Raw genomic sequence first — 20736 nt, forward strand, 5'->3', positions numbered from 1 at the left:
TGAAATTGATGCTTATGATGATGGTTCTATGAGAATATAATTTAGCAAAATTTAGCAAAAGGAAATAAGTATTTAGAATCTCATATTAATTATGGCAGAAAGTGAATTAAAACAGTTCAGAAAAAAAGTTCAAAAAGTGTTTTCACTGAGTTGGTCTGAATGTACATGAGCAAGGATAGAGACAAACATGCATTTCTAACCCTTTAGTTTACCAGATACTTAAGGAAACAAAACAACCCAGTCTAAAGTATTCTGGCTAATAAAGCTTTCATTATAATTCCCCAATAGGGCCACATTGCTGCAATAACTTGATATCAAATACATCTGAGTTAGAAAAAATATGCAGCAACAATAATTATGGCAATAAGAACCAAACTGAAGATTAATGTTTTTGTTATTAATTAATTGAAAAGGTAATACTTCTACATGTTTATAATCTTGCAATTTTAGTCCCCCCCCAAATAGAACATCACCATTTATTTGGCAGTTAAGATGTCCTATGACAAAGATTTTTAAAGCAGATCCACATTATTTCCTTTTATCCATTTGTTTACCTTTTCTCCATCAGTCACCATCTTAGTTCAGGCCACCACCAATCTTATCTTGTCTACTGCAAAAGCATCCTAAAGAATTTCCCTGTTCCCAGTCATTCCTTCTTCTAACCTATATTAGACAGTTGTCGAACTGATTTTCTTAAAACAATTCTGAGAACATCACTCCCTGCTGCCAAAGCTCCCTATTGCCTCTACTACCAAATACAAAAGCTTCTGCTTGTCATTTGAAGCCCCTCTTTCTAGATTAATTTCACTTTACTACATACTTTCTCTCTGTCTTTGTCTCTTTGTCTTTCTCTCTCCATTCTAGCAAGAGAAGTCTATTTGTTCTTTCATCTACATAGTTCTGCCTTAATATTTTTGCACAAGTTATCCCCCACATCTGGAAGGCTTCCACTTAAGATACCTTAACTCTATTCAAGGCCTGGCTTAAATACCTCCTCCTAACATGAAGTTTTTTCTTATCCATGATGGCCATTTCCCATCTCCTCTATCCCCAACTCCATTTTTGTACACATTTTGTATTTATTTTCTATGCATATGTTGTTTCTGTCCAGTAAAACATATACCCCTTGAGAATAAGAACTATTTATTTTTTAATTTCCCCAACAGTTAGCACAGCACCTGGCACACAGTAATTGTTTAATAAATATTTGTTGAATTGAGCAATAATAATAATAATCAAGCAAAGCCCAATCTGAATGGAGGAAAAATCTCCTTAAAACTTGTAGCTTAATAGATTTTATGTCAAAATATAAGGTCTCATCAAGAAATCTCATTCTCTGACAGTAGCAAGACTTCTGACATAAAACAATCTGTTAGGTATGAGGGATCAAGACAATTTGTTCTGTTCTGGAAATCTGCTGCTAATCTGTTTTGTCAGATGTGGGTAGTGACTATAAAAAAATTAGCTATTCTGGGGGCGTTTCTTTTTTAAACAACCCAGTTACCTAATCATGGTTAAAAAAAAGTCTAGTTATGGATATAAATACTGTACTGATCGTTTAATAAATAAGACCAAAGAAATTTAATTTTATAATATATAAGAAAACGATTTAGAAATTTCCAAAAAAAATCAAAATACATATATAACAAGAATGAGCAATAAATGTAGCTTCCATTCCTATGGTAATCTATCATTTTATCAAGTACCTTAAAATATTATCTCCTTGGATCTTAATTATAATTCTGTGAGGTAGAGAATGTACAATAATTTCATTTCTATTTCACAGATGAGAAAACTGAGTCTCAGGGACCATCATGTAACCTGCCTTAAGATAGTAAATGACAGAATGGAGACTCAAATCCATGTCGTCTGACTCTAAATCTAGTGTTCTTTTCATTACAACAGAATAAGGCTGCCAAAACATAAGGTGAAAGTCCCCAATGACTATTCCCAATCATTTTCTAGACTTTTGTTCCATACTGGATTTTCTCGTTTTTATTTTTCCCCTTTATCCATTTTGTCAAGTTCTTTAAAAGTTCTAATGAGAAAATAATTGTAAAATACTTAACATAGTACATCAAGCATAGAAAGTGCTCTATACATGTTAACTACTATCAGATAAACCTTATATGCACATACATACACAAATACCCCTATATAATAGTCAAAATATTGGGTGTTTTACTTTTGTTGCTCTTGTTATAATGGAGGGTCAATATGAAGGGGAATGGGACAGAAAAGATATTTCCAGAAATAATTGTGATATAAAAATGAAAAGCAATGATATTTTTTTATTTTAAAAAACATAAAATTTTAAATTTTAAAAATTTAAAAAATAACTAACCAATGTGAAGATTAAGAGTTAGGTAGATTTAAAAGCAAAATCTTTCTTTGCCTCTACACTCTTATTACTTTTATCTGGAGTATGATTTAAAAGAACAAAGCTCATCCCACATACTTTAGCCCATATGTAATGCACACAGAATATTATTATCCTCATTTTACAGGTGAATAAATTAAGAATCCAAAAGAGTTATAGATTACTGAAAATGTTAGTGCTACTTCTTTTTTTTTTTTTCTTTCTCATAGTTTTCCCCTTTTATTCTGATTTTTCTTTCACAATGTGACAAATATGGAAATATATTTAAAATAATTATATATGTGTAACCTTTTTAGATTGCTTTCTGTCTTGGGGAGAAGGGACATAAGTGAGGGAGGGGAAAATTTAGAACTCTCAGTCTTATAAAAATGAATGCTGAAAACTGTCTTTTCATGTAATTGGAAAAACAAAATACTATTAAGTGAAAATGTTAGTAGTAGAAGGGCTCCTAAGGGATAACTAAATCTATTCTTTAAATAAAGTAAAGGAAAACTGAGGCACAGACAATTACCAACACTGGAAAGATCACACAGCTAAGGTCGCCAACCTAAATATAATTTTCTTTTCTTCTCAATTCCTAAAGCAACTTTTCCCTTTCTTAAGATACTTACCTTACTAGTACCTGTTCTATATCTTCTAACTATAAGTTCCTTGAGGATAGAGACTGTCTCATTCAGCTTTGTATTTTTGTATTCCTCACAACATCTATCAGTTAGTCAATCAAGAAATATTTATTAAGTATTCACTACTATTAAGTGGACTACTGTGCTATGAACCATGTATAAAGAAGAAGCAAAAGATAGTCTCTATTTTAAAGGAGTTCACAATCTAATGATAGTGTCTTGTACCAAATAGCAAACCTTCAAATATTTGTTGAGTTTTAATCGATCAACCCAAATAAAATTGCATTATGATAAACTTTTAAAAGTTTTAATATAGTTTAGTTATTTTATCTACCTCCAAGCCAAATCGAAGCTAAAAGGTACCTTAAATACTTTTAATCTTATTTGGTTTTTTAAAAGTTTGTAAAACTATGATTCCTGATTACTTATGATAATTATTGCAAACAATGAAAAAAAAACATGATACTAGAAAAGATTCTATTTTTACTTCCCCCTGTACTTCTTGTTACCATGTCAACAGAATTTTTCAATTTTTGTACTATATGACAATTTAGAATTTTTTTACTAATATAGAACCATAAATTTACTCATTCAATATTAAAAGCATCTATTTCTACTTCTTTTATAAACTTTTTAAAGCTTATTATAATGGGATTTTATTTGGGTTCATTGATTAAAATTCAACAACATGTCACGATTGATATGGATATCATGTTAGTAGTGGTTTATTAGGGTAAATACAGTAAATTTATATTAATATTGCTACAACTACAAGAAAACACTTTTTGGTTTTTCAATTTTGATAAAGTATGTGCATTTCTTGAGACCTCATAGTGTAATACAAAGGGCTCTGTCACTGGAATTAGAAAGACTAAGGCTCAAGTCCTAACTCTGATAAAACTGGCTATAGGAACATATATTCCCTCAGGAAATTTTAAGATAGACTGGTTACCAAAAAAAATTTTTTTTTAAGTAAAGAGGTTTTTTACACCCAGAAAAGTGTTCAAAATACTCAACCCATCAAGTTTGGGGGAACCAGATGAAAATATATTTGGGAAATAATTTTTGAAAATAAATTAAAATACAAGAAAACACAAATAATGTTTTTTAAGTCAACATGAAGTCCATAGGGATCCAATCCTATTTGAGTTTGATGTCACTACTCTACTACATCAATAAAATCAAAGAGCAAGTAAGAAGCCACCAAGTTGCTCAGTGGTTAGTGAACTTGGTCTCAAGTCAGGAAGACCTCACTTTAAATCTGGTCTTAGACACGTACTAGCTGTGTCTCACATAGCCTTTGTCTGCCTCAGGTAAAATGGGGATAAAAATAACGCCTACTTCCCAGAATTGCTGTGAAGATCAAATGAGCTAATGCTCGTAAAAGTGCTCAGCACAATACCTTGGCAAGTAAATATTAAATATTATGATCCATACAAAGACAAAAACGGCAACAAATTTCCCTGGTCTTCATTTTAGATTTTAAAGAGAACAATATTGTTTTTTCCAAAGGAAACTCAATATGTATTTTTATATTATTATATGACAGACTACTGACATCCAATTGGACTCAATCATCACTATTGTTTTAGTTGTTCTTAAAACTATAAACTTTTTGAGGAAAATTCTGCTATAATTCTAATTTTTCTCTATGTTTTAGTCATTTAAAACTACGGTACAAAAATATGTCAAGTAATTCCCAAAATGTCATGTTTGGTTTGGTTTTCAGATAGTAAAACTTGCATTGTGAAGATAATTATGCATGGATAATTAAAGGAAATTATCATTATAACACCCAAATTAGTGTTTTCATTAATTTACATCAGCCTATATAAATCATTCATATTTATTCTCTTCGGTATAGAAAACTAAAATCATCCACTCACTTTGAAATTGACACTTCTTGACTTTCGGAATATAAATTCTCCCCCAATTTTTTCCTTGAATTTCTCCCTGTCTTTTCTAACACTTTTAAATATGAAGCCAGTCTATGAAATATATGAAATATAAAGTGATTCTAAATACCCAGTACTAGAAGAATATCTTCCTAAAATCGTCAAATGCCAGAAGTACTAGAAGCAATTGCCTGGGAATATTAAGTAACTGGCTAAGAATCCAAATACTACAGTAAAAGATGTTGTAGGAATGTATCCTTTGTGGACAAAATTACCCTAGTCTTCTACATGTGGTATTCGATCTTTAGTTATTTGATCATCACCCTTGAAGAGATCCCATGTCATTACAAGCATTTTCATTAGAAAGAAATTAAATATCCTTTGACCCAGCCAGGCCACTACCAGATCCAGACCCCAAAGATATAAAAGAAAAAGGAAAAGTAACTATGTACAGAAATATTTTTAACAGCTATTTTCATAGTAAGAAGAAAATAAAGGGATTTCCATCAACTGGGAAAGGCTAAATAAATCATGGTATATAAATGTAATGAATATCAATGAGTCATTAAAAATTAATAGTTAAAAAAAGAAACAAAATGATCATTTTATGCTGATAATATAATATACTCACAGAACCCTAGGAAAGCCAATAAAAATTCAGTGTAAAAACTATTTATTTCAGCAACCAACAAAACTCAGAAAAATTAGAAAGAATTCTATTCTGAATAATTAAAGAAGCTATAGTATATTGGGGAGCATATATACTAAGATTCATATAAGGACCATATGAATCTAACTTTAAATACTCTTTGCAGAAATACAGATCTAAAATACTGGAAAAATATTAAGTACTTATGGGCACATCAAAACAACATAATAAAAGACAATATTTGAAGGAAGAAACCCAAGCTGCTATCAACAATAATATAAAATTTCTCTAAAGTGGAATTTGAACTTATTAAGCAGTTTCTGTGTACCAGGCTATATGCTAAATACATCATAACACAATAAAAATTGCACCACTTCCCAAATTAATTTACTTAATTCAGTACTACCAATCAAACTCTCACAAGGGTTAAGGGGGGAAAAATCACAATAAAAATTCAAATGAGGTAAAGAATCTCAAAAGTTATAATGAGAAAAAGGAGAATGAATGGACATCTATCAGTATCAGATCTCAAATTGTAATACAAAACAGTAACTATTAAAACGATTTGGTACAGGTTGAAAAAAAGAGATTGATTGATGGAACCGATCAGATATATATAATATTTAAAAGCAAACAGTTAAAATAGCAAGGTATTTTGAAAAAATCTAAAGACCCCAGTTAGTAGGGATATTCATTATTTGATGAAAACTACTGGGAAAACTGGACAGTAATCTGGGGAAAATGAATGCTAGATCAACACCTCAATCAAAATACTAAGATGAGATCTAAATTGGTACTTGATTAAATTGATCTCATCGTTAATAAATTAGAGAAAGGAAGAAATTATCTTTCAGATATATGGATTGGAGAAGAGTTCATGACTAAACAAGTGTCAGTTTAAGATAAAATGGACAATTTTAATTACATAAAATAAAAAGATTTTACACAAACAAATGTAATGTTACAAAAATCTTTGAAACAAAAATTTCTCCGATTAAAATCTCATATCTAAGAAATACAAGGAATTGATTCAAATTTTTAAAATTAAAAGCTACTTCTTCCCTGTGGATAAATGGTCAAATCATATGAACAGAAAATATTCAAAGGAAGAAATACAAGTTATCAGCTATCATATAAAAATCCTTTCTAAAGAGGAATATGCATTTATTAAATAATTTTTAGGTACCACGATCTGTGCTAAATACTTTACAAATATCATCTTATTTTATCCTCACAACAATAACTGCTATTTCCTGATTTTACCCTGAGGAAATTTTGAAGCAGGTTAAAAAATCTATGAGACCAGATTTAAACTCAGAACTTCCTGATTTCAGCTCCAGTACTCTACCTACTACACTCTGTCTAGTTGTCTAAATCACTGAAAATTACAGATATATAAGTTCAAGTCCTTTTCAAAATGGCAAAAGTAACAAAAGAACAAAATGGAAAATGTTGGAAGAGACATAGAAAGAGTTCCTAATGTACTGGCGTTGAGCTATGAATCAGTCCAGTAATTCTAGAAAGCAATTTGGAACTATTCCTAGAAAGTTACCAGATTGTCCATACCCTTTGCCCCAGGCATGTCACTCACAAGCTATACCAGAAAGTAAGAGGGAAAGCATCTATATGTACAAAAATATATAGTCTCTTTTTTCATGGTAACAAAACTTGTAAGTTAAAAAGATATCCTCCTCCCATGGAAGAATGCCTAAGCAAATTATGGTATTTAATTTAAGGTAAGATTATTGAGATATAAAAAAGCTATGAAATGGTCAATTTCAAAGGAAATTAGGAAGACCTTTATAAATTGATGCAGAATAAAATGAGCAAAACAATTTATATGATACAACATTAAAAAGAAAAACAACTCTGATCAACACAATGATCAACCACAAATCCAAAAAGAATTAAGATGAAACATGCGTCTTATTTCCTGAAAGAAAGGTAGTTAGTTAACTAAAAAGACATATCTTTTCATACATGAGCTAATATGGGAATTTATTTTTCCAAACTATTTTTAAATTTTATTCTTTGGGGGCAACAATAATGGGTTTTGGGATAGATTAATTTTTAAAAAGCACATAACTTGAAATATAAAAATAAAATATTTTTAAAAGAAAAGGCAAAATGAATAGTTTTAGAGGGAACCCAGTAAGAGCTATGAAGTAATATAGAGTAAAGTGAGTAGAATTAGAAAAAGAATTTATATTATGACAACTCCATTATTGAGAAAAGCAATCTTATAAGACACTGGAACTTAGATGACTGCAATAACTATACGCACAAAGGACTGAAGGTGAAGCATGTGCTTAAAATGCAGAGAGGCATATTTTTAAGCATGGCTGGAATAAGCATGCTTGTTATGTTTGAATGTTCTGTTTTTTACTATTTAACAGAGAGGAAGAGTAAAAGAGAAATAATAAATATTTAAAAGAAATTAGAAAATTTTGGGTAACTAAAATCCTTATTAGATTAAAATAAAATCTCCACCAACAAACTTAATTGTAGAAAATTAAAAAAGAAAGACTTGATTTTCTTTCTTGGGAAAGATTCAATTCTTCATTAACAGAGTTTTGGTTCCTACTATAATATATTAACTGTGCTAGACAAAAGAAACATATTAGAATATACATTTGTGTGGCCAGGTAAATATAAGCATATAACCATTCAATAATGATGCAACAGAATATATTATTCAAAGACAAAAGAATACGAAAAATAAGAGTTTAAATTAAAGGATGGAATATTCTCTATGACTACAATGTCAAGAGAAAGCTTTGTATAAGAGGTGGGACTGGATCTGAACAATGAATAGATAGACAATCTTTGGTTCAGAGAAGAGAAGGACATTCCAAGTTAGAAATAAAGCAATATAGAAAAGCATAGACACAGAAATTAGTCTGGCTTAGTGGTAAATAAATAACCCATACTGAGCTTTTTTTAAGGTTCATTCTGAGAGTAATAGATAGTAGGAATTAAGTTTGAAAGGTAGGTTGTAGATAGATTAGGAAAGACTTTGAATGACAATTGTACATTGAAGAAATCTATACTATAAGAAAGAAAATATTAAAGGAAAGACATTCAAGAAATCTCAGATGGGAAAATACAAAAGGAATAGAAAAATAGCTACAATAACAACAAAAAAACCACATCAGCAACTATCAAAAAATGTTAACTTTCTAACCACTATAAAATGCTTATGAAAATAACTGTTCACATAGTGAGGATGTGCATGATAAAAACAAGATAATGGAATAAGAAAGCTTTTACAATCATAAAAATGACAGCAAGATTTAGCTACTATAAATCATTTGACTCTATAGACCAAAAGACAGCACTGAAGTTGTTTTAAACCAAAGTTACTCCAGTAATGTGTTTCCACAATATGTGTTAAGAAGTGTACGCAGACATTCTCCAATTGATAAATGGTCAAAGGCTATGAACAGACAATTTTCAGAGGATGAAATTGAAACTATTACCACTCATATGAAAGAGTGTTCCAAATCATTATTGATCAGAGAAATGCAAATTAAGACAACTCTGAGATACCACTACACACCTGTCAGATTGGCTAAGATGACAGGAAAAAATAATGATGAATGTTGGAGGGGATGCGGGAAAACTGGGACACTGATGCATTGTTGGTGGAGTTGTGAACCCAACCATTCTGGAGAGCAATCTGGAATTATGCCCAAAAAGTTATCAAATTGTACATACCCTTTGATCCAGCAGTGTTTCTATTGGGCTTATATCCCAAAGAAATACTAAAGAAGGGAAAGGGACCTGTATGTGCCAAAATGTTTGTAGCAGCCTTGTTTGTAGTGGCAAGAAACTGGAAAATGAATGGATGTCCATCAATTGGAGAATGGCTGGGTAAATTGTGGTATATGAATGTTATGGAATATTATTGTTCTGTAAGAAATGACCAACAGGATGAATACAGAGAGGACTGGCGAGACTTACATGAACTGATGCTAAGTGAAATGAGCAGAACCAGGAGATCATTATACACTTCGACAACAATATTGTATGAGGACATATTTTGATGGAAGTAGATTTCTTTGACAAAGAGACCTAACTGAGTTTCAATTGGTAAATGACGGACAGAAGCAGCTACACCCAAAGAAAGAACACTGGGAAACGAATGTGAACTATCTGCATTTTTGTTTTTTTTCCCGGGTTATTTATACCTTCTGAATCCAATTCTCCCTGTGCAACAAGAGAACTGTTCGGTTCTGCAAACATAGATTGTATCTAGGATATACTGCAACATATCCAACATATATAGGACTGCTTGCCATCTAGGGGAGGGGGTGGAGGGATGGAGGGGAAAAATCAGAACAGAAACGAGTGCAAGAAGATAATGTTGTAAAAAAAATTACCCTGGCATGGATTCTGTCAATATAAAGTAATTATTAAATAAAAATTAAAAAAAAAAAGAGGTGTACGCAGAGAAAACTTTTTTCAACAATCTTCTGAATTGAAATGAATCTTAAAAGAAGCTTCAAAAGAATCATTTAAATCCCTTGGTCTCAATTTCCTCATCTGTTAAAATGAGTACATTGGACTAAAATGATCTCCAAGATTCCTTCAATTCCAAGAATCTTTGACTAAGCAAATTTTATAGTCTGAATACAGGTGTCATTTTTTTCATTGTAATTAATCTTTCCTTGATTAGTGGCAGAACAAGGAATACACCTGAAATCCCCATTGCCCAGTTCTACATCTCAAGCCCTAACCAACATCATTTCAATTGTCTGCTGTAAATTTCACAGAACTATTTTAATTCGGAAGCTAGACACTGGCACAAAACTACCCGACATGGCGTGCCTTCATCAGAGAAATTGTTCCATGAGCAAAGCAGAACTGAATTAGTTCAAGAAACACAAGATGAGCAAAGTTAGAGAAGCTACCCCAAATGTCCATGGGATTATTTTGTCCAACATGTCCCTCTCCATGCTCACATTGGTCTGATCAGCCATAGTCGAACACACTGGAACTCAACTCTTAACACAGGGATGTTATTTTTGTACTCTTTGAGAGTGAAGGACAACTGACCAACCTCAGAGGTCATCAAGTCTAGCACATTTCTAAACAGGAATCTCTTCTACATCATTAACAAGTCATTATTCTGTTAGACCCTCAGTAAAAGAGAACCCATTATACCTCCCTGATTCTCTTAACGCAGCCTACTATTAAATTAAGTCTTTGTAGCTGCCATATCATACCATTGACTCAAACTGACTTTGAAGTCCATTAAAAGCCTCAAATCTTTTTCATGGAACTATTGTCTTGACATTCTCTACTAGGAAAGTAGATTTTTTTTGAATCAATATAGGAATCCATGTATATGTATTCCTCAATCATTTGATTTATTATTTTAGCCTGTCACAAGTTTTGTCATCCAACTCATTAGTTAATCCTCTTAGTTTTACATTATTTAGAGACTTAATATACATATCTCTCCTTCCACTTTTATCATTCCTAAATCTTTTGAATATAGGGTCAAAGAGATTTCCACTAGAGATTTTGTTCCTAGTTGACAGCAGAAATTAGTGACTGCTATTTGAGTGACTCTGAATCCACCCAACTGTACTCTCTTGTTCACAAAGATAACCACTATTAAAAGCTTCACTAAAATCCAGGAATATTACATCTAATACATTCTCCTGATCTAATAGTCTAGTAACTGTCAAAAAAAATAAGTTTAGTTTTTATGACTACTTCTTCATAAATATTCCTTTAATAATGCATCTTATAAATTTGCAAAAGGTTTGTCAATCTCAGCTCTGACTTCCATTTGTGTGTTCCTAACATGTTTAAGCTTTAAATTCAATATGTTTAAATTAAACTCATGTTTCCTCACCAAGAGTATTCTTCTTTCGGCCTTATTTCTGTCAATGGTTTCACCATTTTCTCAAGCTTAAAACTTAGGTACTCTCTTTGACCCTTGGCTGCTCATTATTTCCTTCAATCAAAATTTTAGCAAGTCTTAGTTATGTGTATATATTGTTGCCTCCAACAGAATTTAAACTCTTTGAAGGCAAAGACTGTTTCATTTTCAAATTTGTTTCCAAGCTCCTAGCCTATAGCTGTCACACAGTAGCTGCTCAATAAATGTTTGTTGATGAATTGGTTGATAAGCTGTGGATGCTCATACCTCCCCAGAATCCCCTTCTCCTGAAGCCCCAACCTCTTTCTGACTGAAGATGGTAGAAGATGGAGAGCAGAGAGCTTCTTCTAGATCCTCCATCTTTTAAGGATATTCAGACCAACTATCTTTCAATTCCCAGAAGACTATACACTTTCCCATGGGATTTCATCATTCTCCCAGATCAGATACCTTCCCCCTCCTTGCCTCCTATTTTTCAGATTCTGGCAAGGATTGTTTTTTATGTGTTTTCTGTTTGATGTGTTGTCTTAATGGCAGGGATTATCTCATGCTTTTCCTTGTATCACCAATACTTAGTAAAACTCCTGGAACATTCAGGCATTTAACATATTATTATTGACTGACTAATGAGAAAAACAACTAGACTCAAGAATCTTCAATCAAGTGATTTTAAAGCAATTTAACTATGTTCTAATTTTAAAGAAATTGTTATTCAATGTTTAGATTAGAAAAGAGATAATTGATTTTATAAAACAAAAATACACATACACTGAATGAAGAGCTGATAAATTTATAGGTCACATTAATAAATAGTTCCAGGCATGTCGAATCAGATAAACTGCAAAACTGGGAGTCAGGAAGACCCAGGTCCATTCATTAGATGTATGACCATGGGTTAGTCACTTCAATTCTCAGAGCTTCAATTCCCTCACCTGGAAAATAGAAATAATAATAGTCAAAGTATCTATCTTTTCCATGTTGCTGGCTCAAATGAGATAATGGATATTAAGTGCTCTGGATATTTTAAGAGCTTTATAAATTGCCAGTACTAGAAGTTATCATCATCATCATCATCATCATTATTTTATTTAAAGTCATACATTTCTTTGCTACATGGCTTAGGGTAGAGCAGTCCATGCTGCTAAGTGTGAAGTTATGGTGATTTCAGCAAGTTGCAAAGACTGTGAAGTATGGATCTAGAAATGGACTATATAATTTCTCCATTTAAGGACAGGGTTAGATAAATGTTGATAGATTGCTTACCAGGTTATCTGCAGAATAATGAATGTTCTGTCTACAGCAACTCATGAAGGCTGAGATAAGATCTATATTGGTTCTAGGAGCACCCCACAATTATAGATCATTGAAATAATGATCTATGAGTGGGTCAGCAGAGGGAGAGATTTCCTCACTCCTACAGTTTCCCCCTTTCTCCCATATTTCTCCAGTTATGAGCGGTCATGTAAACAAATGTCATTCTTGTACAAAAAAGAATGGCAGAAATAAAATAAAAAAAATAAAAAACAATTATGTATTTACGAATGTGCACTAAGAATAATGTCAGAAACTTTATATTGAAAAGGATTTCAGGGGCCATTGAATCTAGCTCCTTATTAATCTCCTTTATGAAAGCCCCAACAAATGTATCTTTTCAATACCAATTCTAAATAGGCTATATATTTTGTCATTCAAACACTTTACAGTGTTATCATCATTAATATTTCTGCATTTAAATTTTGAAACCAAGAGTTAGGCACTAGCCTAAATTGGTTAACAACAAAATTCTTCACATTTTTTAAACAGACCTTTGATTTTATATGTTTTCTTATACATTAAGTAACATATATCCAACATTAGGATTCTCAAAAAAAAGCTCATTTTATCTGGAGAGAGAGGTAGCATGGTATAACATATAAAGGTTTAGTTCTAAGATTTAGGAAGACTTAGTTTCATGCCCTGCCTTTGCCACATACCAGTTTTTTGATCATGGACAAGCAAACTTTACTTAAGAGTCTCAGGCAACTCTCCAGAGTGATAAGTAATAGACCAGTTGTCCAATAGTTTTACATAGAGAATTTCCACATAGGGAGTTGTCCATACTGATTAAATCAGAAATCTGAACATACACTTCTCCTCCCTCATAAAATTTGGACAAAAAGTAGATGGCAAAAGTGGGCTACCTAATTCATATGATTCCTTCCATTTCTAACATTTATGATCTAACATGCTGGAATCAAACTTAAACAGAAATGGAACCCTGTAAGCTACATATTGACAAATCTGCCAACTCTGATGTAGGATAAATAGAAACAGGGGCAGGAAAAACTGGCTGAGAACTTTGATAAGTTCTTTACTAAATGCAGAATTGATATAGTAAATTATAAATTGGCATTGCCACTTCTCTGCCAATGAGGCAATGTCATTATTTTATTCTTAATTTTACTTTCTTCTTGCTGCCAAAGTCACAATATATGGCTTATAATTGTGTTAGCTCTTTTTATATATTTAGAAAAGACCCAAATTTACATATTTACATATTTATATGTAAATAAAAAGATAAGTCCTACTGCTGTAGGATATAGAATAATCATGTTGGAAAGAGCCCTGAAAATGAATGATTCCAATCTTACCTCTTATATATTAATCACTACCATATACACTTTAATCCAATGCTACTATCTCCTTACTGGCCTTCACACAAGATACTTTTATTCCCAATTCTTGGTATTTTCACATGGTCTCCTCCCATTCCTAGAATGCTTTTTCATCATCTCTGCATCCTGGATTTCTTCAAGTCCCAGATAAAACTCTATGTTCCAAAAGAAATCTTTCCTGATCCCCCCTTCATGTTAGAATCTTCTTTCTGTTGGTTATCTACAATCTATCCTCTCTAAATCTTGTTTGTACATAGTTGTTTGCATGTTTTCTCTTCCATTAGACAGTGAGTTCACTGAGGAGAAGCACTGCCTTTTGCCTTTCTTTGTATCTCCAATATTTAATATATTGCCTGAAACACAGTGAGTGCTTAATAAATGCTTGTTGACTATTAAAGTTATGGCTCAAACACAAACTTTCTGTTCAAATGCCTAAGATTATTAGAATCTCTCAGCTAAATAACAGCATTAAATTTAAGAAGATGTCATGGTAGGGAAGATTTTTAAGAAACCATAGCAACATCAAACATCAAAGACAAATAGAAAGGTATAACTCCCAAGTCTTAGTGATTAAATATAATTTTTCAAGTGAGGATAGAATGACAGTATTCAAAGTAAGAAAGGAAAAAAAGAAAAACATATCTACTCAAAGTCAGGAAGAGTCAAAAATACTACTGAAAATTGGAGGCTGTTTAAATAATATAGTAAAATAATATAATTGAGGTTTGGAGTTTTTAAAATTCTGCAAAAACCTCAATTAGAAATATCTATGTGCTGGGTTGGTGACAAAATGCTTATAATTCCAAGTGCCAAGGAAACTCAGATGCAATGGGCTTTGCCAATCAAGTGTTTGAACTAAAATTCAGAATCAATATGGTAAGCTCCAGAAACAAGTCACCGAATTGGCTAAGGAGAATTTAACTGGCACAGGTCAGAAATGGGGCAAGATTTTGCGTTCCTTCTTTTAATAGATAAAGAAAATATCTCTTGATTTTTCTTGTGCAGCATGATAATTGTGGAAATATATATAGAAGAATCGCACATGTTTAACATATATTGGATTACTTGTAGTCAACGGGAGGGGTGGAAGGAAGGGAAGGTAAATTTTTGGAACACAAGGTTTTACAAGGGTGAATGTTGAAAATTATCTATGCATATTTTTTGAAAATAAAAAGCATTTTTAATTTTAAAAAATGGGAAAAGTTAAAGCTCCCAAGTTGTAGGAACATGTCTGTGAGTAGGCACTACTTGTACTTCCAGCTTGGGCAAAATGAGGAGACCCATTTAAAAAAAATAAAGAGAATCATGTAGAACTAGATTTCCAAAAGGGAAAAGAGTATTGTATGTGTTTAAAATCCCCCATTCATCCAAGCAGATGCTTACTGATATGGTAACATTCCATTGCTAAAGTTTCTCTGATATAAAGACTTCATTTCTCAAATATTCAGTGAACTGAGCCAAATTTGTAAAAATATGAACCATGCCCTGATATATGGTCAAAGGACATGAATAGGCAATTTTCAGAAAAAGAAATCAAAACTATCAATGGTCACATAAAAAAAATTTAAATCACTATTGATTAGAGAAATGCACATTAAGATCCTCTGAGATGAGATACTATCTCATACTTATCAGATTGGTTAATGTGACAAAAAAAGAAAAATAACAAATTCTGGAGGTAAGGAAAAAATTGAGATATTCATGCATTGTTGGTGGAGCTGTGAACTAGTCCAAGCATTCTAGAAACAATTTAGAACTACACCCAAAAGGCTATAAAACTGTATATACTCTCTGACCCAGCAATACTACTTCTAGGCCTGTATCTTAAAGTGATCAAAGAAAAGGGAAAAGGACCTATTTGTACAAAAATATTGTACAGCTCTTTTTATAATAGTAAAAAATTAGAAATTGAGGAAATGCCCATTAATTGAGAATTGGATTGTGGTATATGGCCATTATGGAATACTATTTTTGCTATGAAAACTGATGAACAAGATGGTTTCAGAAAAAAACTGGGAAGATTTACATGAACCAATACAAAGTAGAGTGAAAAGAATTGGGAAGTCACTGTGCAACGATGTTATAATGATCAACTATGAAAGATTTAGCTACTCAGATCAAAACAATGATCTAAGATAATTCCAAAGGATCTATGATGAAAAATGCTAAATGATGAACTTTGAGTGTAGAATGAGGCGTACTTTTTTACTTTATTTTTCTTGGGGTGTGTGATGTGTGTGTGTGTGTGTGTGTGTGTGGTGTGTGTGTGTGTGTATCTTTTACAAAAATATGTGTAAATGGACATTTATTTTATATAACTCCACATTTATAACCAACATCATATTGTTTTCCTGCTGAAGGAGTGGGATATACTGGCAAGAAGGAAGAAGAACATTTAGAACTCAGAATTTTAAAAAATATTTATAAGTAATTAGGAGATATTTAATGACATAAATAAAACTATGTCAAATTGGTGGGAAAAAGTATTTCAAAGCTGAAATCCAGCAACTTATGCCTGATTTAATTCCTATTCTACTTTAAATTTTTGAAAAATATTCTTAGAAAACAAGAGTATTTTGCCATGTTTATCCTAGACAGATTCTATAAAAACTGACACTTTTTCTTATGTGGGTTTATTTTGTATCCTGCAACTTTGCTAAAGGTGTGGATTGTTTCTAATTACTTTTTAGTAGAATCTCTGAGGTTCTCTAAGTATACCATCATATCATCAGCAAAGAGTGATAATTTGGTTTCCTCATTGCCTATTCTTATTCCTTTAATCTCATTCTCATCTCTTATTGCCAAAGCTAGCATTTCTAATACAATATTAAATAGTAACGGTGATAGTGGGCAACCTTGTTTCACTCCTGACTGACACTTTTTCTAAGAAAAGCAGTCATCATAAGCACAATTCACAATCAAAATAAAACTGGGTTCCTTAACCAAAAAGTACCAGTCCAGTAAATTTCATTCTGATTTAAATGTAAATAAGTAACAGCAGTATAAACAATTTAATTAATTCCTTTTATCAAACATCAAATATCAAAGGAGCATCTATTATATATAAATAATATATATGCCTAGCATCAGTGAAATATAAAAGTCATAAATACAGTCCCAGAAGGAGTTCACAATCTAGTCTAGGGAATACAACTAAATGAGACAAATTTCTATTTAAACTTCCTCTCTATTCTTCTTCACTACAAAACTTACTCTGTATTCTTCTTCGCTACAATTCAGCTCTTCTGGTCTATGTGATGCTATATGGTACTACATTCTCCTGATTTTCTGCTCCCTCCCCCAATCTCTGGGAAGCTTTTCCTCACCAGCTCTATCTCATTACTTCCCTTGCTTCCTTCATTATGCAATTCAAACTCCACCTTCAGCAGACTACTTTTTTTGGCTTTCTCCACTACTAGTGTCTTCCCTCTTATTTTACTTTTACTTTACATTACTTTTTACATGTCCCTAATTATTTGCATGTTTTACTCCATTAGAATATGAGTTCCTTAAAGACAGAATTATATTTTGCATTTTTTAATGCTCAGAGCTTATCATAGTACCTACCACATAGTAAGAAATTAATAAACACTTGATCAAGTGATATTACTTCCTGAAAAAGTACTAAATTATAAAACAGAGAATTTTAAACTAGAACTAGAACAGTACATTAAAAATGAGCTATTCGTGAAATACAACCATTAGATGGAAAAGGATTTTGAAAATGGAGATATTATTGTGGACACAGTTTTAAAGTATGAAGTATACTAGGGGCAAAGAAGAAATGAAGACAAACTATTCAGTAAACTTCAATGGCTCCCTATTGCCTCTGGGATCAAATATCAATTTCTCTGTTTGGCATTCAAAGCCCTTCTTAACCTGATCAGCCTCCTATCCCAGCCCCTGCCTCCCTTCTAGTCTTCTTACATCCTCAATACCTATCTGCCATCTCCATACACTCCCCACCAGTAACACTGGCATCCTGGCTACTCCTGCAACACTTCATCTCTTAACTCCAAAGCATTTTCATTGGATGTTCTCCTAGGACTAATTTTCTTCTTCCTTATCCCTGGCTTCCTTTAAGTCCCAGCTAACATTCCACCTTCTATGAGCATCCCCTTAATGCTCTTGCCTTTCTTTTATTGATTATTTTCAATGTATATTTTACATATTTTGTTTGTACATAGTTGCTTGCCTACAGTCTTAATTATGATTCTCACTGAAAAGAAATTAATTATGATTATGATCTCATTTGAGTCCTCAGAACTTAGCATATTGTCTGGCACATAGAAGACAATAGGTAAATGTTTACTGATTAACTGACTGAGAATATTTTAGGGATAGAAGAGAGCATGAAAAAAAAACCAGGAGGAAATAAGTAGGCATGTGGGAAGTGAGGTAGGGAAGCCTAGGATAATAGAATGACTGTAATGTAGAGTTAATATATTAAAGAATGGTAAAGAATTAAGCTGGATATTTGATGAATCTGGAAATAGTTTGCTGAATGAATTAAACTGGGAGGGTAGGAAGGGATGCAGAGAAGACAACAGAAGAGACAGACTGGATAGGCTGGAAGATTAATTCCCAGAATCATGGACCCTTAATCATCATCTAGACTAACTACCTGATTTTACATGTAAGAAAAAACTGAGGTCCAAAAATTCAGAAGTTTGCCCAAGAACACAATTAGTCACTTACAGAACCAGAACTCAAAGAGTCAAAAAGAACTTTACTCTTCATCTAGTCTAACTACCTAATTTTACATGAAGAATTGAGGTCCAAAGGTTTGGTGTTTTTCCCAAGAACACACAGAACCAGAACTCAAGGTTTGCCCAAGAACACATGGAACTAGAACTCAATCTCAGATCCAGTAGTTTCAGATCATGGCAATTAGAATAGAGATGAAAGAAGGAATGTAAGAAACACTAACAGAAGTTTTTGTCAAAAGAACTGACAAACACATCCAAATATGATCATAAAACAACCTCCTGAAAAGTATAGACACTGAAATCTAAGACTAAATCATGGTACTTCATAGATATTAATATTTAATAGACAGCTAGGTAGGAATACAAACTAGAGAATAACCAGCACTGATTAGGCTCTTAATGTCTTTATAAAATGCTTTGCATCTATAATCTCATCACAACTGTGAAGTGGCTCCTATAGTTATTATAATCCACATTTTACAGATGAGAAAATTGAAGATGGATTAAGGCACTCAGATCCTACAGATACAAAGTATCTGAGGCAATAATGAATCCCAATACTCTAAACAAACCAAAGGAGTTCTTGATCCTGGTCCTTAGCCAGGATAAGAGACCTGAAAATTGATGAGCCATGAATTACATCAACTACATGGACCACTAGGTTTGCATCATAGAATCAAAGATTTAGAGCTGGAAAGAACCTTAAATCAAGTCCAACCTTCTCATTTTACAGATGAGGAAACATTGAGAGGTTAAAGAACCTGCTCTGGATCACACATCTGAGGTAGCTGAAGTAATATTTGACATCATCTAGTTTTTTGACACTTTCTCAGGGTTGTTGGTGAGGATCAAATAAAATAATGGATGTAAGCCACTTTGGCAAATCTTCAAGTGCTATACAAATGTCTAATTATTATTATTATTATTAATTAGTATAATAAACATCACAGCTGTAATCCCTATTAATCATGATTGTTTTGGATTTCTTTTATTTTTTCTTTCTGGAGGATAGTCTTGATGATGCTTATCCATAAAACCATAATAAATAACTCAAATGCCAGGAAAATAGCAAACAAAAATTTTAAAGTCAGTATATAATTCCTACTAGAAGTTAAGGGGGGCAAGTACTTTAAAAGAGGGAGTTTCCTGGCCTTTGGAAACTATGTATTTAACTGCTTTATCAGCTGAAACAATTAAAAAAAAAAACCTCACAAATTGAATATAAGTACAATTGTAAAAAAAAAAAATTTAAAAATCTTGGAAGTGTTAGATATGACAGAATTCTAGAACTCTTTTCCCCACAAATATCTGTTCTCCTCTGTGAAGATTTTCCCCACTCGTTTCCTTAACTGGAAAAGCCCTCCAATTTAGAAATGAGAAAAATCAGTAGGTTGATGAAAATGAAGTTATTCAGAATAAGACCATTAGTATAAGAGATACCCCATCATGCTCCTAGAAAAGAACAAGAAAAGGATCATTTCCAAAAAAAGAGATGGAAACAAAATTTGACAACTGTCTTGTTTTTGTCAAAACCATAAATCTCTTCATTGCTACTTTTTATCATGCATATTAAAAACTTTTAAAAGACAGAATAACTGTTTTTCATGTGTTGTTTTTCTGGGCTGAGTTGTTGCATAGAGCTAAAGACCAAATGCAGCTTCTCCAAGAAAAATGTTACTCGTAGCTTTTAAAAGAATTATATTTCCTCAAGATCCTACCCTATATCAGCAATTCTCTTGAAATCAATCAGTCTAAAAACATTTATTAAACATTTGCTATGTTCCAGGCACTATACTAGGCAGCATTATTCCTAAGAGCTTTTAATGCAACATATTCATCTATGACTCTCTTCTTCAAATTCAGCTATCATTATGGCTAGCATCAATAGAAAAAAATGAAAGATGGACTATTTTACTTGCTACAATAAAGAAAC

At 32.3% G+C, this 20736-nt stretch overlaps 1 protein-coding gene across 4 annotated transcripts in view; it reads right to left on the bottom strand.

Moving 5' to 3' along the window:
• Positions 1–20736, bottom strand: part of CDC14A (cell division cycle 14A) — a 234144-nt gene that overhangs the window by 9661 nt on the left and 203747 nt on the right. The window contains exon 17 of one of the 4 annotated variants that reach the window (XM_051993245.1): positions 12209–12372. The exons of the other annotated variants lie outside the window; for them this stretch is intronic. Coding sequence (XP_051849205.1) covers positions 12352–12372 — 21 coding nt within the window. The 3' untranslated portion in view covers positions 12209–12351. The remainder of the gene's footprint in view (positions 1–12208; positions 12373–20736) is intronic. 4 annotated transcript variants of the gene reach the window in all.

This window comes from Antechinus flavipes, chromosome 4 (assembly GCF_016432865.1).
Source record: "Antechinus flavipes isolate AdamAnt ecotype Samford, QLD, Australia chromosome 4, AdamAnt_v2, whole genome shotgun sequence".
In the NCBI taxonomy this organism is placed as follows: domain Eukaryota; kingdom Metazoa; phylum Chordata; class Mammalia; order Dasyuromorphia; family Dasyuridae; genus Antechinus; species Antechinus flavipes.